General features: G+C 43.4%; 2 protein-coding genes across 2 annotated transcripts; both read left to right on the top strand.

The window, feature by feature from the left end:
• Window positions 1-242: 242 nt before the first annotated feature.
• Window positions 243-587, top strand: LOC127221262 (60S ribosomal protein L29-like). The gene has a single exon (XM_051183151.1). The coding sequence runs from the start codon at window positions 243-245 to the stop codon at window positions 585-587; it is 345 nt and encodes a 114-aa protein (XP_051039108.1).
• Window positions 588-3,808: 3,221 nt separating this feature from the next.
• Chgb (chromogranin B) lies at window positions 3,809-15,324 on the top strand. Its single transcript, XM_051183322.1, has 5 exons — window positions 3,809-3,925; window positions 7,385-7,431; window positions 7,862-7,955; window positions 12,778-14,528; window positions 15,110-15,324. The coding sequence occupies exons 1-5, from the start codon at window positions 3,874-3,876 to the stop codon at window positions 15,185-15,187; spliced, it is 2,022 nt and encodes a 673-aa protein (XP_051039279.1). The 5' UTR covers window positions 3,809-3,873; the 3' UTR covers window positions 15,188-15,324.
• The last annotated feature ends 3,728 nt before the right edge of the window (window positions 15,325-19,052 follow it).

Here is a 19,052-nt window from a genome sequence, read left to right as displayed (position 1 = left end):
TACATAGTGAATTTCAGGCTAGTCAGGGATACACAATGATACCCTATATTTAAAAAACAAAATCCCTTCTTTCTCTTCTAGTCTAAGGTGCTTTGGCAGCCATGGGTTACTGTTCAGACATGGCCAAGTCCAAGAACCACATCACATAAAACCAATCCTGAAAATGACATGGAAATGGTATCAAGAAACCCTGTCAAAGACACGAATCTCTCAAGGGAGTCAACCCCAAGTTCCTGAGGAACATGAGCCTTGCTAACAAGCCTAAGAAGAAAGGCCTTAAGAAGATGCAGGCAAACAATGCCAAGGCAATGTGTGCACGTGCAGAGGCCATCAAGGCCCTTGTGAAGCCCAAAGTGGTCAAACCCAAGATGCCAAAGGGTCCCAGCCACAAACTCAGCCTTCTTGCTTTCATTGCTCATCTCAAGCATGGGAAGCAGACTAGAAGCTGCACGCCCAAGGGTCGTAGACTTTGCCAACCAAAGGCCAACACTCAAACCAAGGTAGAAGCCACAGCTCCAGCTCAGACCCAGGCTTCAGCTCCAGTTCAGACTCCCAAAGGTGCCCAGGCCCCTATGAAGGCCCCATAGAGAAGGCTTCTATCTGCCAGTGTGAAGACAGATGGACCAATGTGACACACACACACACTATTTGCAGATGATCAGTAACCTGTGCTGTTTTTAACAAACAAACTTAGGGCAAGATCTATTTTTAAAGTCTTTAAAATATGAAAGTGATTTCTTTTTTCTCTTTTCCTTATATTTTTTTCTCAAAATTTGAGACTTGAAATCTTGATATGTATTTCCTAAAAACAAAGAACATTTTTTTCCTGACTATCCAAGGAACTTGCCTCAAAATCAGCAAAGAAATACCAACACAGTTATAGGTGGGAGTTGGGGGACCATGACAGGATGACCCACGGAAGTATAATAATACATCGTTGAAAACAGAACTAGAACTTGGGAGGGAGAAGGAAGTGGATATCTGTGAGTTTGGGGCCAGCCTGGTCTATATAGTGAGACCTTGTTTCAATAAACAAACAAACAAACAAACACATTTATAAAAAGTCACTCCTGAAAATGGGGATGGCATAGTGAACTAGCGAAAACATCTGGTCAAAAAGTCCTGGGCCACAGGCTTGTGGCTTCTTGCAGGTTCTTTCTTGCACATCCTCTGTTTTTATACGTAGCCTAGGTGGGAAAGAGTATCCAGCCTTTCTCTGCCAATAGGTTTCTTTCATGTTTACATTTCACTTTCTTTTGAAAAATTTCTAAAAGATTTACTTACTTTTATGTGGATGGGTGTTTTGCCCACATATATGTCTGCGTTTATTTGTGCAGTTCCCAAAGGGGCTAGAAGAGAAATCAGATTCCTTAGAGTTACAGATAGAGTGTTAGCCACAACGTGGGTGCTGGGAATTGAACCTGGGTCCTCTGAAAGTGCAGCAAGTACTCCTAACCATTGAGCAATCTCTCTAGCCCCATATTTTATTTCTACTCTGTGTAAATGTGTGTGTGTGTGATGTGTGATGTGTAGGGGGGGGATGCACAAGTGGAGGTCGAAAGGTCAATCTTGTGGAATTATTGGTTCTTCCCTTCCACCATTAAATTGGTTTGCATTCCAGTGAGCAGGCTTGCATTGTTCTGTGATATTCACCAGAGAAGACTGGCTGTTCAGGATCCCAGTGTAACCCTGAGCCTTTCTCAGGATGAACTTTAAGCATCTGGGTTCTGGGTTGACATACTTCAGTTAACAAGAACAGTTAGCCAAAAGTGGAATTCCAGAAGCAGAACTGCAGAAGTCAAAAAAGCAAGATTAGTACATTTACAGACTTCCCAGAACTATGGACTTTGATGGATTAGGCCTTTGTTTTACTTTTGGCAGGTGGTACTGTCTACAGGCTGAATTTTATGGCCTGAATGGCACTTGCATCATGGAGTCAGTTATGTTAAGGTCTGAGGGGGTAGGGTTACTTAGGTTTGGGGCTCTGTTATAGTATGGCAAGCATTCTATCTGCTGGGCCAAATCCCTAGTCCCTTCCACCATTAAACTGGTTTGAATTCCAGTGATGTTCCTTTCTCCAGTTTCTACTATCCACAGCACAATAGGGTGATGTAACCTTTATGTCTTTTCAATTTTACCAGTTGTCCCAGAAATATCATTTTCAAGACAATTCTGATATTCCGAGGTTGATAATATATGGTAGAGTGTTTTCCTGCATGCCCATGGCTAATGTTCTCCCCAGTAATGCAGAAACACACACACACACACACACACTCTCTCTCTCTCGCTTTCTCTCTCTCTCTCTAACTGCAGTGTTGGTAAAAAGAATTATCCAGGAAGATGTATCTATGTATATACTCATCACGTGCAAAAAGAATTTGAGACTTTTCAGGAGAAGGAACTGGAAATCTCCTTTTTACTTTGTCAGTAGGAGTAGATCAACGACTTCATCACCTAACCAAAGAGATCTCAAATGAAGTTTCACTGTTCCTCAGAATCTGTTATCAGAGCAGATTGTATCTCTTCTGGGCAGGACACTTGCCTGTGCTTTTTTCTGATTCCTTATTAAGCTAACAGAATCCATGTCAAAAATAATCTGGAAGATGTTATCATCTTCCTTGCACACATAATTAAAAATGCATTTCTATCTTAATTTAAAAGCCAGAAAAGATGAACAGGTTTTCAAGAATGTACTAGTTCCTACAAAGTCGTTACTTCATACCCTGCCCTGCAGCTATGCCCCCATTATAAAGGAGTAACTAATGATTAAAAAAAAAGATAACAACATAAATAAATATCTATCAGTCTATCAGGAAGAGCTGGTTAAATACCAGTGCAACAAGAGGGGAAGGGGGGAGAGGGGAGAGGGAGAGGCAGAGGGAGGGGGAGGGGGAGAGGCAGAGGGAGAGGCAGAGGGAGGGGGAGGGGGAGGGGGAGGGGAGAGGTGAAGGGGGAGGGGAAGAGGGAGGGGGAGAGGGAGAGGGAGAGGGGAAGAGGGAGGGGGAGAGGGGGAGGGGAAGAGGAAGGGGAGAGGGAGAGGGAGGGGGGAGAGGGAGGGGGAGAGGGAGGAGAATAGTGCCAATTACATACGCTGGGAACTAAATTAGGCCTAATCCACAGAAAGTGCCTACAGAGAGAACTGAACTTGGAAACTGGTTAAAGCAGTGAGATAATTTTGCAGTGCATCCTTTTGCCCCATCTGATTTTTTTTTAAAGCCCATCTGAATATGCTATGTGTGTGGGGTGGGAGGTGTCCACAGTGGAAGTCATACAGAGGCACAGATAGGAAGACAGATACACTTAACCTAATATCTGAACCAAGAGCAAGTTATAGGTTCTAGGCTGCGCACTTTAGGTTTGCAGCCATCACTCTTCTTGTAAAGGTCTGAGAACCGCCTGTGTGTTTCAAGCAAGGATCTTCAGCTGAGCAGAGGAGACGCAAAACTGACCTCATCATTTACACACACCAGAATCACACGTATCCACAGCCTCAAACTCGCATCTGCAGGCTCTGAGGTGTGTGCGGGGGGGCGGGGGGGAGGTAGGTGGAGCGCAGGCGCGTGCAATCTGAGCTAGACCCTTGCCCCTCCTCTCCTGGGACAGATAGCACCTGGCCTCCCAGCATCCCCGCCCGCTCCTGCTGGACCCAGCGCAGGGCCATGCTCACTGGCTGAGTTTCCGCCCAATGGCGCCGCCCCGGGGCTGCTCCGTGACGTCAGGGTTGAGCAAGGGGCGCCCCCGCTCTCCGCTCGCCCCCGGCTCTGCCCCCCACCGCCCTTCATAAGAGCCAGGCCTGCGTCCACCGCGCCACAGCTGCTCTGCGGAGCCCTCACCCGCTGTGATCCTCCTGGCACGCAGCTGGCGAGCGGGGCCATGCAGACCACCGCCGTGCTCCTCGGCCTCCTGGGCGCTGCAGCTCTGGCCGGTGAGTGGATTTCAGCACCCCGGACAGCTCCCAGCTCTGGGCCCAGAGCCCAGCACTGAAGACACTAGGTTTCATCTTCTACAGTCCCTTGTATTCCTTGGCTCACTCTGTGAGTTGAGGAAACAAGAGCCTCTCATCTCAGCCTTTCCCTGCTTTCCCCACAGAGGCTGTGCAGCCCCTGCAAGCAAAGCCGCATTCTGTGTTCTCTGCAGTGATCTCAAGCACTCTACAAGGCTAGAGAGAGTCTTGTAGTCTGTCTGCGACCGCAGCAGGGTGGGAATGCATGCAGTTGGCACCTGCAAAATTTCCACTATTATTATAAAGATGCCGAATTAGATCCGTATGCATATAAGACATTTCCCTCGGCATTTCATATATGTGTGTGTAGGTCTTCGTGTGTCTGTTTACAGGGTTAATGTATTTATGCTTTGTATTTATGTTTCTAGAGAGAGATAATTCACGTTTAAATTGATCATTTTTAATTTATGAATGGGATTTGTGCTGGATATTTCCTTGTACTCTAGAAATAAAAACAAGATTGTGTAATAAGCATAAAAGTGTTTCCGGAGTAGTAAACTAATGTTTCAGTCAATTTTTGGAGGATGAAACAGAAGGAGTTAATTTGATGATTTGTGTATGGAAGATTGTTGTGTTGAATTTCAAATTACTCTAAGTTTGCTCAATGATCTCTGATGACTTGAAGAATATGTTTGTGTTGTGATACTGATAAGTAAGTACAACACCAAATTAAGCTAGCAGCTTTCTTTGACTCTGAATGGTCGCAGAGAAAAGTGCTTTGTTCTGAGACTGAGATCCCTGATTAGATTTGACTCCATAAATATAAACCTTTGATGGACAGGGATTACTCAATTCAACATTTGACAAAATGAAAGCCCAAGATAATTTTTTATTGCATTCACAATGTTCTCAGTTTTTAAAAATCATTCTTACAAAAAACTAACATATCTTCTCAATTTGGTTAAAGAAAACAAACTGAATCATTTAGAGTTCTTCGAGTCTAAAATATTTCAGATAGGCATTGCTGAAGAGATCACAGTGATGCTGTATGTTTTGTTCTAGATTACAGAACAGTAACATTTTTGTAACTCACTTAACTATGGTGGCTAAATATTTTCATATCTCCTGTGAAGGAATAAAAGCTCATATTTAATAGTAGCTAAAATGGAACTATGATATCCTCTCATATTTTAGGCTATAATTTACTCATTATGCAGCCTACCTCTTAAAAGTGTCTAACTCCCTGGTGTATAAGCTATCCACAGACTGTAACCATCCCCATTATCAAATTTCAGGACATGCTCATCACCCCAGAAAGACACCCTGTATCTTAGCAGTCACTTCCCTATTTCCTCCTCCCAAATGGTTGGTTATTTAGCAAAATTGTAGTTGGTAACGATCCCTCAGGAAGTCATCTAGTTCATTTTCTAACATTAAAAGCTTATAAAAAGAGATTCACAAATGTTTATGGTAAGTATTGTGCACTTTAAAGATTAATATGAATGTAGAATATCTATATCTGTGTCATATGAAGAAGGCTATTTATTTTACTATACAGATGTTGTTTGACTGGTAACTTTAGTGGAATTTGGGAGTGCCCATGATTTTACTAGCAGAAGAACATGTTTAACCTATTTTTGCAGCTCTAATTTCCATCTGGGATTAAACTTTAATAGTCTCATGGAAGCTGATACTTCAGAAGTTATTCCAAGATTTATTATTTGATTTTATTTTACCATTTGATTATTTCTTATTTGCTACACAAATAAGTCAAACAAGTTTAGGAGATTCAATATATCTTTAGTCATTACTTTGCTATCACATTATATTGGAAGAAATGTGTGTCACTTAGCAATCTCACTAAGTACACAATGTGAATTCATAAGCATAAGCAAATCCTAGTTCCTTTCTAAGGAGCTTCCCTCAGGGAAACAGTGATGTCCTATAGTAGTAAGTCATGAGCTGCTAATTGTCTAGGACAATGAGACATCTCTTGACGTCAAATCTGATAAGAGTTAGTACTTTGGATGTATGGGTAGTTAGAGTACTCACTTTACATTGGAAGAAACAACAGACAGAACTGTGTGTGTGGAGGTGCATTGCTACAGAAGATCTGGAAAGCTGAATTTGGAAAGGGTGACTTCTTTGTCATCAGGGGATAATTCTTCCATGGTTACTTTCCAGAGAATTTCACAGATTTCAGGTGAAAGAGAAAAATGCCGAAGTATGTTCTCAAAATAGCAGTCATTTGGAGCATAAAAGACTGGCCTAGGGCTGGGGCTGCAGCTCAGCTGGGGGAGTGATTGTCTGTCATGTGTGAGGACCTGGCTTTAATCTTCAGCACTAAAGAAAAGGGAAAAATAACAACAGAACCCACAAAGCCAGGCATATGACCCTGAGTGCCAGAAGTTGGCCATCCAGGTCTTATCTAACCTATATTTGAGGAAGAAGTTGGAGGTCTTTCTTCATAGCATTCTAGGCACTTTTCAAACATTTTAAAATGACCCTAATAAGCTAGAGTGGGCTGGAGAACTTGATACTTCTAGTGGTGTTTACATAATTGTATACAATGCATGGAAACACAATATTGAAACAGATGTAGAATCAAACTGTTTAAGCAAAGGTCTTGAGTAAGAGTCTAATATCCCTGTTTTTGGTTGTTGTCTTTGAGGTTGTTTTTTGTTTGTTTGTTTGTTTGTGGTTTTTATATTTCTTTCTTTTCCTTTTTTTCTTCCTTCCTTCCTTCCTTCCTTCCTTCCTTCCTTCCTTCCTTCATTCCTTTCTTTTTAAGATAGTGGCTTTCTATGCAATCTTAGAAGTTATGTAGACCAAGTGGGCCTCAAATTCACTCACAGAGATCCTTCTGCCTCTCCCTTTTGAGTGCTGTGATTAAAGGTATGTACCATCATGCCTGGCCTTTAAGAGCTGTGTTTTTATAAAGTGAGTTTATGGGACAGGAATAGGCAGATGAAGCCTTAGATTGGTGTGGACAGAGTGAAAAGATTGTGGAGGGTATCTGATTCTATTTCAGTTAAACAACTATTATATCATAGGATGTAGATACTGCACAGAGTGAATATACAACTTTAAAAAAAAAACTTTCCACAAATATAGGACAACTGCATAACCAGCACAAGATATGGTAAGATGCCCCCTCATTTGTGGTTTGGTTTCATTTATATGGGCTGCAAGGCAGCATTCCTTTTCAAATGTTTAAGGCATTGCTGGAAGAAACAGCTGTGTATGTTTGTGTATTCACATGAGTCTGTACATGTGTACAGGCAACCAGGAAATGATGGTCAGTGCTATTATTCCAACTGTGGGTTTTGCTAAGCATTCATTCTGCAGCTCCCTCAAAGAAGGCAGGACAATTTTGCAAATTTGGTTCACCTAGCTTCCAAGAAATTAACTCAAGAAATTTCCCATTTTTCTCCTTCAAAGCTGTCGGCTCAGCTCCAGTGGATAACGGGAATCGCAATGAGGAAATGGTAAGTTGAAATGCTGGTCTAGAGTCTAAACTTTCGTGTACAGCATAGACTGTCTCACTCCCTTTGACGGCTCCCTCCCCCATGTTGTCTTGCAAAGCCGAAAGTTTTGTGCCTTAGAGACCACCACAAGTGATACCCCTCTGGTAGTGAGCACTCAGATCCTTCCCAGGGGTTAGTCCTCCCTAGGACACAGGCAGTTTCCCTCTAAGCATTAGAAGTGGATCTTTATTTCCTACCACTCAATGACTTTTTTCCTTTTGCAGTGTAGTGCCCTGGGAGGCTTCCTCATGGTCCCTCCAGTCTGTGCCCCTGCCCTGATGATCCTGCATCAGTTCCAAGCACACACTCAAGCCTACTGTGACAGGAACTCCTGATTGAATTGTGTTCTAGTGACACCAGCTTTCCAACCCACTTTTGTGTTTTCTCATAGGTGACTCGCTGCATTATTGAAGTCCTCTCAAGTGCCCTGTCCAAGTCCAGTGTTCCAACTGTTACCCCTGAGTGCCGGCAAGTCCTGAAGAAGAGTAAGTGTCCCACACTTCAGAAAGACCTTTGTGCCTGCACAGCCACCTCTGCCTCACCTGCAAATGCATCCTTGTGGTATAATTCTACAGCTAGTGTTGATTGACTAGACTGCTACCTAGGGAGACAGCAAAATGACTTCTGGCCCCTTAGTAGCTGTCTGAAGGTGGGGAAGGTCCCTTTTAAAATTTTTGCTAAGCTTCTATTTTCAAAGAGGGAATTTAGTTGACTAGTTTTGGAGCTGTCCATGAGTTCTTAAATTCCTTGGTTTCATACTTAAGAAAACTTAAAATGGGTCTTCATTTGGGTGGAGAGGGGTGTGGGAAGTGCTAGCTTATAGGCAGATGAGGCAGTGAATGGGGACGTGCTGGAAGGTGAGAGGAGGTCAAGATTGGAGAAGTGCTCTGACATAGTGGAGATTTTTCTCTGTGCTAAAGAGCAACTGTGGAAAACAAAGTAAGCGGAATCTACAAAACTGTATGGTCCTTGTCATTGGGGAAGTCAACCCAATTCAAACCAATGCTGCTCTCGTGAATGCCTTCCATTGCTTCAAAGTCTACAGTCAAGCTGGAAACAGCCAGTCCTTTCTTTTCACCTCTAAGAGCCCTCATTATAAGACAAACACTCTCTCGTGGTTGTTGTACATGGGGTGTGTGCATAAAGTGATACAACAACCATGGACAATTGGGTGAGTGACCTGGGTTAACCCACTCTGCCTCAGAATCATCGTTACTGGGGGGGGGGCATCCTCAGACACGAGGACCCCCATTAAACAGAGAATGGAAGCTTCTCAGTCACTGCAGGCAAGATGCTTCTGCCCTTCTCAAGTTCATTTTCTGCTTGTCCAGGCAGTAGTCCTAAGTCATCACAGGAAGCAAGTGCTACTTCTTTGCTGCTACTCTTTGCCTGTCTTCATTTACCAAATGAATGCAAAAGGGAAGGGTCTGTCATAAGAGGTCACCAGATAGCCATGATTACTGGGTGGGTGGCTAGTGGGAGAGGAGGGGCAATTACCAAATGTCCCCCCTCCAAAATCAAGTACTTAGCCCTCATGCTGTAGTCAAGGTAAGTCCAGCTTTCAGAATGTGTGTCTGTTGACCCTGCTCCTGAGAACGGAACAGCTGGTTCAGATCCCTAGCAAGGACACTGGACAGAGAGAGGCAGAAAGGCCAGGAAGATGGAAGTGCTCCTTCAGGGTTGCAACTTCAAGCATCACTCCGGCTAGACACAAAACCATGAAGGCACAAGAAAGTCTCAGAGCAGAAGAGAAGCAGCGCAGCATGATCCCCTTTTTAGGGGCAGCAGCACAGCATGGTAACCTTGAGGGTCTTTTCCCAGGAGCATGTATTGCTTGGCTTTCAACCTTTGAGGGAAAACTACACACTCTGTTACCAGAATTTGCTATTTAGACCTTGCAAATTTCAGTGGAAGTTAAAAGTTAGAAATTTATTTATTTATTTATGTTTTTGTTTTGGTGAAGATCAAGCCCAGGGCCTCAGACTGTGTAATCATTTTATTACTGAGTTAAATCCCAAGCTAATTATCTGTCTATCTACATGTCTGTCTGTTTGTCTGACATCTATCTATCTATCTATCTATCTATCTATCTATCTATCTATTCACCTACCTATCTAATCGTCTTTCTGTCTGCATATTTATATTTATTTTGAAACAGGATCTCTCTATGTCATACCCCATAGCTCTTGCCAGCCTGGAACTCACTATGTAAACAGAATGCTGGCTTTGAACTCACAGGGATCCACCTGCTTTTATCTTCCAAGTACTAGGATTAAAGGTAGCACCACCACACCCTACTTAAAATCTTGATTGTTTAAAGTGACATCTGATATTTAAATAAAAGTGTAGGTCACAGGGAACTCACTTCTGGGCCACACCATTCTGTCCTGTTGTAGTTCTCTCTCTCCTGGCTTAGTATTCTTTCTCCTGGGCACACTTACATGTGGTGGAAATGCTCTGCTTGGCCTGTGTCCAATCCTAAGCCCAGTCTCTACCCCCACTCTCCTGCACTCAGTGAACAAATAAGTATTTAGGGAGAAAGGAAGAATTGTGATTTTTGTTATTGTTGTTTGTGTTTGGCTTAAAAGAGGCTTTAGAGAAGTTCAGTTTCTTACCAGGTACAAGATTTCTTTGGAGGATTGACCAAGGTTGACTTGGTCAACTTTGCAACAGGATGGATAAGACATGCTCCCTTTTAAACCTGGAAGCAAGGGTGAGCATCACACTTTAGTGTTAGAGAGTGGCAGAGCCTTTATGGCCTAATCAACCCAATCTCACCTGCTGGGCTAAGAGCTAAATTTAGGGCTCAGCTCCAGGCACCAGCTGCCAGAGGCGGTACACATTTAACTCAAAAGAGATAAAAATACTTGTTCTTGACACTTAAGACACCTCACCCCCTAAATCAGGTGGGAAGAGGAGTGTGTGGTCTCTGTTGTCCCCCAGCAGAGCTAAGAATAACCTCAGCATCTGGCTGGATCAGCTGTGAGCACTACAGACAATACCATAGATCCATCTGCTTAAACAATACACAGTAACCTCACAGTTATAGCAGCTAGTACACAAGATCAAGTGCCTGGTAAGGTCCCACTTCTTGGCTGCATGGGCCCCTTAGACTGTTCTGCATGAAGGGAGGCTGTGTTTCTCATGTGTCCTCTTATTAGGACCCTGTTCCCATCATGAGGGCTCCACCCTCAGGACCTTAAGAACCTTCCAAGGTCTCATCTCTATCTATCATAGCATTGATTAGGATTTCAACATAAGAATTTGGAAAGGGGGCACAAGAAGTCAATGGTATCACCCAAAGCCTCCTTGCTTACTTGTGCCTGCTTAATTGGCTGGCCGTGTCCCGGCACTGCATATAATACTGGGGGCTCTTTTTTTTTTTTTTTTTTTTTTTTTTGAGACAAGTTTTTGATTGTTATTTAGACTGCCTTAAATTCACTTCATAACCCAAGCTGGCATAGAACTTATAACCCTCTTGCCTTCATGGTGGGCTCATACGTGGTACAGGCCTTTGACAAATGAACTGCTACTCAAATGTCTGTACAGAAGGCCAGAGACATGCCTCCAGCTTTGTGAACATGAGAACATTATACCATGCCAGGCTGTGCCTTAATAGAGAGGTACACACCAGCTACAATTTCTTGAATATTTTGTATGGTCCTTGGTAAATGTCAGTTCAAAATGACTCACGAGGTCTGTTCCTGCTATGCTTGTTTGCTCTCTCTTATGCTCTTACCTGTTAACCTAATAAGCCCCTGTCTAAAAACAAACAAAAAGGCCCATGAGTGCTGGTCAAAAGAAATATAGTATAAACTACAAATATAATTTCAAATTTTCTAGTGGTCACATTTAAAAACTTAAATACAAGGGAAATTAATGTCAACAGTATATCTAATTTAGTCTAAAGTATTTTATCCATTTGGTATTACCCAATCTATTTTAAAATGCTATTCTAACATTTTCACTTATTTTGTATGAAGTCTTAGGCATTAGGTCTCAGTTTGCTTGAGCCACGAAGAGCTAGTGGCTCCCATGATGGGTGGCGCTGGTGTTGACCCTCAGCTGCTAGTGATCTTGGCTTTGGGTCTTCTATCTGAACTTGGTGAGAGAGGTTGAAACCTAAGCACTCCCAACTAACAACAAAGACAGTGTGATCTCCACACCTCTTTTCATAGGGTGTCATTGGTGAGAATGTAGTCAGAGCTTATTGACATTTGGAGAAGATGGAGAGAACAGCAGAATGTCAGTTATGCCTTCTGCTACTGACTCATGAAACATGGAGACAGCCCAGTGTACTGAAACTTACCCTCAGCTTCAAGGACCATGTGGACTGGGTGGGACCTAAGTGAAGAAGGAGAGAGGCCCTTTCCTTTCTTATTACCAGTTACAGCCACGCATCATCTAATGTTTCTGACAAAGGCATAGGTAGGCCATTTTGTTGCTGTACAAACATCATTGATTGTATTTACAAAAACCAAGAGGGCTATGACTCATATGATATAATGACATCATATGATATGATGGTGTGGAACCACTGTGAAGTTCACAGTCTATTGTGGGTTGAAATGCATAGCACATGGCTAAGATAGATTAAGTTGTCATTTCCTGCTGGACAGAGTCCACACAATTGACTAGATAACTAAGTCTGACAAATAATTGAATTTTGAATCATCCATTGAATCTTTTTTTTTAATGATTTAGTTACTAGAACAGGACACCAGATCTCATTACAGGTGGTTGCTGGGAATTGAACTCAGGACCTCTGGAAGAGCAGCCAGTGCTCTTAACCTCTGAGCCATCTTTCCAGCCCCTCATCCATTGAATCTTAAGATTCCCTATTTTGGCTATTTAATGCTATTTAGTTGGATTATAGTTAGAGCCATTTATTTACACAATGCCTACTTTTCCACCTTACTCAAATATGGAAAGAATGGTCCTAAATGCTATCACTTTGAGTCTCCATATCGCCTATGCCTGCAAAACATGGAGGTTGAACCAGATGACTTATAAGAGTTCTTCTGGTTCTAAATTCCAGTCTTTCATAAAGTTACATATGGATTTAAATTTGATCATTGACAGTCACAAACAGAGATGCTGGGTGGACATTGTGGAAACTTAAACATGCAGAAAGCTCATTAAACACAGCAAAAAAGCTTCCATAGCATCAGCTTCTCAAAGAACTTAATATATCCTCTATTATGTAACTATTTTCCAGTGTCCTCTGGATTTTTAGTGATCACTGAAGCTGGTACTTGAACCTCAAGCATTTCTACAGTTGTGCTAACTCCTGTATTTCCATTATAGGTGGGAAAGAGGTCAAAGGTGAAGAAAAGGGTGAAAATGAGAACACAAAGTTTGAAGTACGATTACTAAGAGACCCAGCTGATGCCCTGGTAGCCCACTGGTCTTCCAGTAGGGAGGGAACAGGAGCTCCAGTAGAAGATGCTCAAGGCAAGGTAGACAATGAGAAATGGACAGAAGGAGGAGGACACAGCCGAGAGGGAGTGGATGAATCCCAGGAAAGCCTCCATCCTTCCAACCAACAAATGTCCAAAGAAACAAAGATACACCATTTGGAAGAGAGTGGGGGAGAGGAAAGGGAGCAAGGAGAAGACAAGACTTATCCAAAAGGAGAGCACAGGGAAGATGCTGGTGAAGAAAGACACCTCCAAGTTCCAGGAGAGAAACAGAGTACCTTCTCCAACAAAATAAGCGACGCTATGTCTAAGAAAAAAGAGGAGTCCATGGCTAGAGCAGATACACACTCTATGGGCCTCTATGAGAAGACACACAGCAGGGAGCAAGGCAGTCAGGAGAGTGGAGAGGAGGCCAGGAGGCAGGAGAAACAACCCCAGGAGCTTAGCAGCCACGACCAGAGCGAGGAATCCGAGGAAGATGAGGAAGACATAGCCTCTGAAGTAGCCAAACGACGGCCCAGACACCACCATGGGAGAAGCCGGCCCAACAAGCCCTCTCAAGAAGAGCATCCTGTGTTGGAGGAGAGGGGACATGCCTCTGAGGAGTCGGAGGAGGCAGGTGTGGCCACAACCAGTTTAGGGGAAAAGAGGGGCCACCATCCAACCCACTACAGGGCTTCACAGGAAGAACCTGAATACGGGGAAGAAATGAGAAGTTACCCAGGTTCCCAGGTTCCCAAGGGCCTTCGGGGACCACAATATGGCGGCAGAGGAAGTGAAGCGGACAGAGTTCCCAGGCCTCAGAGTGAAGAGAGCCAGGAAAAAGAGTACCAGAGAGGCCACCCCAACTCTGAACTTGAAAGCATGGCAAACAGACACGGTGAAGAAACTGAGGAAGAGAGGGGCTATGAGGGGACAAAGGGACGCCAACACAGAGGCAGGGGAGGTGTGCCAGGGGTCTATTCTGCTCTTGACAGCAGAGAAGAGAAAGGGCTCCTGGGTGAAGGACATTACCCTGTTCACGAAGGTCCTATAGATAAACCAAAAAGATATCCACAAAGCAAATGGCAGGAGCAGGAGAAAAACTACCTCAACTATGGAGAGGAAGGGGACCAAGGGAAATGGTGGCAACAGGAAGAGCTGCTAGACCCAGAAGAAAGCAGGGAGGAAGTGAGGTTTTCAGACAGGCAATATGCACCCTATCCCATTCCTGAAAAGAGGAAGAGGTTGGGGGTGCTGCTTAACCCCTACTTTGACCCTCTCCAGTGGAAGAACAGTGATTTTGAGAAAAAAGACAACCCAGATGACAATTTTCTTGAGGGTGAAGGTGAAGATGGAAATGGGTTGACCCTGGCTGAGAAGAATTTCTTCCCAGAGTACAACTATGACTGGTGGGAGAAAAGGCCCTACTCAGAGGATGTCAACTGGGGATATGAGAAGAGAGGCTATGCCAGGGATCCTCATCTGGACTTGAAAAGGCAATACGATGGAGTGGCTGAGCTGGACCAGCTCCTTCACTACAGGAAGAAGTCAGCTGAATTTCCCGACTTCTATGACTCAGAGGAGCAGATGGGGCCTCACCAGGAGGCAGAAGATGAAAAGGGCAGGGCTGACCAGAGAGTTATGACTGAGGAAGAGGTACAGTATGCAGATTTTGCTTAAAATTAGATGACGGTGAGGATCAAGGCTGATTTAGCATTGACTCATCTGATAATGGGGAGAAACAGGTACGGGTGGGAAGTTTCTCTGTGGGAATGTGAGCACCCTTGTCACAGCAGGGTTGATTTCCAGCCACCACTCAGCATGGTGCAGATCCCTGCCTTTGGCTCTCTTTTACAGTGTTTGGTGCCTTGTTTGGAGAACCTGGGAAAAGACTGTGTCTGGGACCTAGTCCCAGATCTGTCTGATGTGTGTACCAGGTGCTGTCTGGGCATGGCGTAAACCTTAGGCACCTGGTGCCACCCAAACTGCACCTTTACCTAATAAGTACATCAGAGTCACAGGGATTTCTGATCCCCCAGAGCTTCTCATTCGGTAATTTTTGGAAGGGACCCAGCAATTGCTTGGGGAATCTGCTGATCAGAAGAAACACACCTTAAAGACCTGATGTTGGCTGACACAGGCAGCCTCTACTATACATAAACTTCCCCCTTTCTCTTAGAGCTCCCTGAACTGGAGGGTATGGGTTGACTTCAGTGCTTCACTTTTCTGTTTCCCAGAAAAAGGAACTGGAGAACTTGGCTGCCATGGATCTGGGACTGCAGAAGATAGCGGAAAAGTTCAACCAGAGGGGCTAACAGTTGGAGAGACAGGCTGTTCACCAAAAGACGCCATTGACTCACCCAAAGGCAGAAAGCAGAATTTACTATTTATTAAATGTTTGTTGCAGTTGGAAATACCATTTATCTTTGCCAGAATGCTAATGCTATGTGACTAGAATGACTTGTAGTATATTCTTCCTGCAAAATAGATGTTCACATGCCTGTGACAATGACCATGTTACTGTCTTTGAAACATAAACAATAAAAGATTTACCTGAAACTAAATCACTTTTGGTTTTTAGCTTTCTTTGGGCTAGTTAGGAAGAGTGCGATTCTGAAATCCATTCTTCTAAGTATATTCTCAAAGATAACATTAGGATTTGTAGGTCTTAAAGTGTATAACAGAAAGAAAGCAAAATTTCGGAAGTAAAATATTGCAGGATATAAAGAAAGATATTGAGAATAAAACCTCTGATTTCTACCCTGGTAAAGATCAGGCGGGCTTGAAAAACCCATTTTTAAAAGAAAATGTATTATTTAATTTTTAAAATTACATTTGATTTATTCATTGTGGGGTAGGGGAGCATGGTCAGAAGACAACCTTCATGAGTTGGTTTTCTGTGATCAGCATCAGGTCGACCAGCTTGGTAGTAAGCGCCTTCCCTACAGAGCCATTTCACTAGCCCAAAACATTGCTTTTAAAATTCTGCGAAGCAGAAGAGGAGACAGTTCAGTGTAGAGGTCATGTCTAGCACATGTGAGGCTCTGGGTTCCATAGCCAGGACTGAAAAAGACTGGCAAAGAGCATGGTTTGGGACAGTACAAGAGCAAGGCAGTTGAATCCCCTTATTAACTGTCTGTGCAGCCAGTGACTATGGAAAGATGCTTGTGAGGCTGAGGCAAGAGTTCAAGGCCAGCCTAAGTAATATATTGAAAACCCATCTCAAGAGAAATACAAATAATTATATTCCAACAAACTGGAGAGCTGTAGGGGGAGATGGTCAAGGATTGGGCTGGAAAGAAAGCCTTGATAAATAGAAGAACTCTGGATAGGGAATATGAACAGCAGGAAGATGAACACAGGGCTTGCCTGATTTCCACCACATATGCAGAGCTCTGACTGTTACTGAGTCTGAGCAGCTGTGTGGTTTCTAGTGAGTTTTTTTCCATCTCTAGTTCTCAGGTTCGTCAAAATAAAGGTATCGTAAGTTATTTCTAACCGGAATTTAGGCAAAACAGAATGGTGCCTGCCATGAATCACAGGCATAGGTAATGTTGGCCAGTGCTATTATCATCCTTGTAGCGTCTTGTTCCAAGACAATCAAACAATCACCTTCTCCCTCTTAGACCAACCTCCTCATTTCATTTCTTACCTTAGCAGCTTTGACTAGGTCCATCCCCCTGTTCGATAAAGACATGTTTCCTGAGGGTTGTGGGTGATTTTTATTAGTGCAGGAAGGCCTGTACCAGTTAAGCCAGATTCTTCCCAGATGTTAATTGAGTGAACTGAGACCTTATTGCCCAGGGACCAAGCTATCTGTTGCTGGACACATTTCAGGAAGGCCTCCTATGGTCTCTTTTCTGGGGTCTTTCTTCCTGGCTGTGGGATCATGAGTAGCTGCATCCAAGAACCAATGGAATACGTGTGGAGTTCATTCCTCATTCCCTCACTGTGCTTCAAGTCAGAAGTTCTAAACCAAAGTATTGGCAGAGTCATGCTTCCTAAGGCTGCAGAGGTAGCTCCTTCTTGCCTTTTTAGCTAGAGGGGCCCCTGATGTTTCTTGGCTGGTGACAGTATCACACCAGACTGCCTTCTCCTTGCAACTTCCCATCTCCTCACAGGGTACTACTGATGAAAGGGACACCAGTTACTGTGTACTGAAGGCATGTCTGACTCCAATACCATCTTAACTAATTGCACCCACAATACTCCTATGGCCAAAGAACATCCAATTCTGAGGACCTGGGGGTTAGGGCACCAGCATACCTTTTTTTGAGCACACAATTCAAACCATGATAAGACAGGTCAGAAAAAAACAACAGGGCTGGAGAGATGGCTCAGCAGTTAAGAGCACTGGCTGTTCTTCCAGAGGTTCTGAGTTCAAGTCCCAGCACTCACCTGGTGGCTCACAACCATCTTAATAGGATCTGATGGCCTCTTCTGGCATGCAGTTATACATGCAGAGCACTTATGTATAAAATAGGAATAAATAAAATATAAAAAAAGAAAAAAACAAAACAAGGCAGGGTAGCTCTCACTTCCCCCTAGTAGATCAATCTATGGCACATTCTATTCTGCCCTCCAGAATGTCTCAGCAGCAACCTGCTTCATAATGTATCCTTTGTAGGATTATTCCCACTCTAGCTTGGTGCCTGCTGGTAAACCTGGAGGTATTTCCTGGAATCATCTTCCACATTAGCTGTCTATCCTCACATTCTAGTGTCAAAAATTGTTCCTGGTGTCCATGACCTAAGAAACAATCCACACTCAAAGTCTGTATTAGAAAAATAAACTGTAATAGATCAGGTATATCTCATATAGCCCAGTGTAATAGCCTAGGAAATGCTGAGTACATGGGCTGAGCTAGATAGTCCTTGCTCTCTACTTGACACGCGTGCGCACACACAGCATTAGTTAGGGTTTCTATTGTGATAAAACACACCATGGGGAGGAAAGGGTTTATTTCAGTTTACAGCTTCTAGCCCATCAACCATGGAATCCCCAAGATTCACCTATGAGTATCAACACCACAATATAAGACATTCCAAGTTTTAAAAGTGCTATAGCATTTAAAATGTAAACACCTTGAGACTTCAGTATCTTAAAATATCCAAAGACTCTCTAAAACTCTGAAGTCTCTATAAAATTCCAAATTGTGGGCTTCTGTAAAACAAAATAAGTTAAAATGTTCTCCAGTCACAAGCAAATCAAAGCAAAACCAAATGCAACAGTGTAAAAAGCTCAGTATCAGACATCTGGGATTCACTTAAAATCTCTGCTCCAAACGTTCCTGTTTCTCCAGTTCTGCCTTTGTTAGCACACACAGCTTGTTTTCTAGGCTCAGGGGGACTCAACTACATAGCTGCTGCTGTCTTTGGTGGCTGTCCCATGGTACTGGCATCTCCAAAATGCTGGGGTCTTTGCAACTGGGCATCAATTGACCCAGTAATGTTGCAGTATATTTGATCAAACCTGTTTCTAGTTGATGTGTGGCTCAGCCCTAGCACACACGTTTAATCCAAGAGCTTTCTCCTTGAATACTGTAAACAGGATTAAATAAAGTCAACCGTAGGCTAAGAGGCGGAACAAGGAACTAGCTGACAGGAAAAACCATAGAGAGTAAGAGGGAGTCAGGGGGATGAATAGAGACACACACAGGAAGTAGAATGGAGGGACATTCAGTTTGAGATGGTGCAGGAGAAAGCTTTCTTTCTGGGATATCAGTGGAGGAGGAAGGTCAGTTATGTATTCTCTCTGCCTCTCTGAGATAGCCGGCTTTCACCCCAGCATCTGACTCCCAAATCTTTATTGATGTTTTGTTAAAAACAAACAAACAAAGCACAGTAAAGCAAAGATTTCACCTTGGTGCTGGCTTCTTGTTAATCACAGCTGCTCCAGCTGACCAGAACCACAAATTCTTATTTCAAAATATCAAACAGCCCATATAGAGTCTTCAAGCAACTCTCAAACTTGTGAAACTTCACAAGCCAAGCTTCGATCATCTTCACTATTCTCAGCTTTATTTTCCAAGCTCACACAGAACCACTTATTAAGCTCTGAGCACCCAATGGCTTTTCCAGGCCAAAGTCCTTCTACAACCCTTTCAAAAATGACATGGTCCAGTCCATTACAGCAATATCCTATGCCCTGGCATCAAATTTTTAGTTAGGGTTTCTAGTG

This window comes from Phodopus roborovskii, unplaced genomic scaffold (assembly GCF_943737965.1).
Source record: "Phodopus roborovskii unplaced genomic scaffold, PHOROB, whole genome shotgun sequence".
NCBI lineage: Eukaryota > Metazoa > Chordata > Mammalia > Rodentia > Cricetidae > Phodopus > Phodopus roborovskii.
The sequence above is the reverse complement of the archived record's forward strand: the minus strand, read 5'-3'. Positions and strand labels throughout refer to the sequence as shown.

Bases quoted from the DNA above. Each gene is read 5' to 3' on its own strand.
- LOC127221262 (XM_051183151.1), top strand. From the start codon at position 243: ATGAGCCTTGCTAACAAGCCTAAGAAGAAAGGCCTTAAGAAGATGCAG.
- Chgb (XM_051183322.1), top strand. From the start codon at position 3,874: ATGCAGACCACCGCCGTGCTCCTCGGCCTCCTGGGCGCTGCAGCTCTG. The intron at 7,432-7,861 runs GTAAGTTGAAAT...GTTTTCTCATAG, and splicing joins GGAATCGCAATGAGGAAATG to GTGACTCGCTGCATTATTGA. The intron at 7,956-12,777 runs GTAAGTGTCCCA...TTTCCATTATAG, and splicing joins CCGGCAAGTCCTGAAGAAGA to GTGGGAAAGAGGTCAAAGGT.